We start from the raw sequence: 2,614 nt of genomic DNA, 5'->3' as shown, positions 1-2,614 counted from the left end.
AATTGGGTGGCTCGCCCGTGCTGGCCAGTACTTTATGGTGAACAAAACTCCCACTGCCAAACGTCTGGACCTCGCGCTCATCGCCTTGTCAGGCCCCGCTCTCCCTTGGGTCCAAATCCTAATGCGTCGCTATCCGTCTCTCTCCTGGGATCAATTTGCCCATGAGCTACTTGTCCGTTTTGGGGACAATAATGCCCGTGATGGGTATGAGGCTTTGGCAGCAACTAAACATGTTGGCTCTCTTTCAGACTATATTGCAGCTTTCGAGTCACATCTAGCACAGTTGCCCGACCTCACCGATTGTCAGTTTTTGGGGATTTTTCTGGCTAATTTACAGCCATCCATTCGATTACAGTTGCGTGAGAACATCACGAACTATTCTGATGCTGTTCAGATGGCGAAACGATATGAGAAATTATATGCTCCTTTGGGCTCCACGACGACAAACTCATCGAGCAATTTCTCAACCGGCCGTTCTTCCTATCAATCATATTCGAGTCCCGTTCAGAATGCCTCTAGGGATTCCTCTACATCCATTACAGCCTCTCTCCCAAAGGGCCCGCGCCCGCCCCGTCGTTTTCGCACCATGCCACAAGAGGAATATCAGAAGCATCTTGCAGCGGGTACATGTTTTCGATGTGGACTCAAGTACAGCCCTACCCACCGGTGTCCACCCAAAACTTTGCAAGTCAACATCACGCACGAGGAGGACGATTCCACTGATGACGACCACCAGAATGACAACAATGAAAAGGGTGCTCTTCCCTCTGGCAATGGTTCATTGCTTCAGTTACAGTTATCTGAACTATCCTCTAATGGTTTAGATAGTTGCCACACCATGAAGTTATCCGGAATCATTGACACATCCAACGTCACGGTAATGGTAGATAGTGGCGCTAGTCATTGCTTTATCGCCGACCATGTGGCTACCGACTCGGTCTTGTCATCACATCCACAGCTACTTTTTCTTTCCGTTTGGGTGATGGGACTAAAGTGCGTAGTGGTGGGATTTGCCACAATGTCAAGTTGCTATTGGCTTTGGAGCCATTTCTACTTTCTTGTTATGTCTTTCCTCTACGAGGGGTGGATATCATATTGGGAATTTCTTGGTTGGCTTCACTCGGCGACTTCAAAGCCAACTGGCGGGATTTAACTATGGAGTTTACACTGTCAGGCCGCTCAGTACACTTACAGGGGGATCCAACTCTCACCCGCCGGGCTTGCACGCCATCTGAGATCCGCTCCTTTGAAGCAACTGATGACTCTTGGCTCCTTTGGTCACTTGATGCAGATCAAACCACAACAACTTTTGGGTTTGCTGAAACCCTTCCAGCCGCCTCTAAACGTCAACTTCATGCCCTCATTGAAGCTTTTCCGGTAGTCACTACAACCACTGCCTCACTTCCTCCTCACCGGCCCATTGATCATTGCATACCCCTACAAACTGGCTCTCAACCAGTCTCCGTCAGGCCCTATCGATATAATCATGCCCAAAAGGATGAAATGGAAAAATTGGTGTCCGAGATGCTCACCGCTGGAATCATACAACCAAGCACTAGCCCGTTCTCGAGTCCGGTCCTCTTAGTTCGCAAGAAAGATGGTTCATGGCGATTTTGTGTTGCCAAGACTGCTTTCCGCAAGAAAGTAGGGGTTGCGATTTTGGTTGTTATTGGAGAAGAGAGTAGGGGTTGAAATGTATCTTGTAATTTAACCTTCTAATTTAGTAGTTATATGTGAATTAGACTTATAAAGCATGAATTGTGATGAATTGGAGTTTATAATATATAGTATTCAATGGATTAGCAGTGAATCATTTGGTTTATAATGTTTTGTTGTTTTGATGATGAATTTGAATGTATATGTTATGTGTATTGTAAATGTGAGTTTGTAATTGTTGTTTTGTGAATATGTTATTAGATTAGATGGAGACTTCAAGTTCAAGCGGACAATTATTATATGGACCCGAAGACCCGTCCGTGCTATATCTGCAGAAAAAGCACATTTCAAATAAACTATTGAAAGATGGCACAATACAAGTTTTCAAAGTTCGCAGGACTGAAAGTAAGACTTGGGATGTCGACATTCATAAGCATGTGAGGTATTGGCTTGACGCCTTTGGTTTCAAAGGCGTGATGGATTGTGGAAAGTCGATGAAGGTCGACAATGAGCTGATCACGACTTTGATTGAGCGTTGGATGCCGGAGACGCACACTTTCCATCTATCGATTGGAGAGGCGACCATGACCTTGGAAGATGTGCAAGCCATTTGGGGCATGAGAGCGGACGGTCGCGTTTTCACAGGGTGTGACCATCATGTCGGATATCCTGATTGACCTAGCAAGTGCCGAGATTTGTTGGGATGGATACCGGATACATCCACAGAGACAAAGCAAGGCGGTTTGCTGATGACCGCTCTGATCAACCAGACGAGGATACCTTTGGGTGATGATCTACCTACATACGTATACATTCAAAGGGCACATATCCATGCCCTAATTTTGTTAGGAGGTCTCATTCTACCAGACACCACGGGGTGTAATGTCACGACCGCGCTTCCTAAGGATAGGAAGCACGGGGAATCGCGACTAGTGGGGGAATTAAGAAGCGAAGAAGA

At 46.3% G+C, this 2,614-nt stretch overlaps 1 protein-coding gene across 1 annotated transcript; it reads left to right on the top strand.

Annotated features, from left to right (window-relative positions):
* The first annotated feature begins 1,922 nt into the window (after positions 1–1,922).
* LOC121776760 (protein MAIN-LIKE 1-like) lies at positions 1,923–2,333 on the top strand. Its single transcript, XM_042173930.1, has one exon. The coding sequence runs from the start codon at positions 1,923–1,925 to the stop codon at positions 2,331–2,333; it is 411 nt and encodes a 136-aa protein (XP_042029864.1).
* The last annotated feature ends 281 nt before the right edge of the window (positions 2,334–2,614 follow it).

This window comes from Salvia splendens, chromosome 18 (genome assembly GCF_004379255.2).
Source record: "Salvia splendens isolate huo1 chromosome 18, SspV2, whole genome shotgun sequence".
In the NCBI taxonomy this organism is placed as follows: domain Eukaryota; kingdom Viridiplantae; phylum Streptophyta; class Magnoliopsida; order Lamiales; family Lamiaceae; genus Salvia; species Salvia splendens.
Note: the sequence above shows the minus strand (reverse complement) of the source record. Positions and strands in the feature narration are given on the sequence as shown.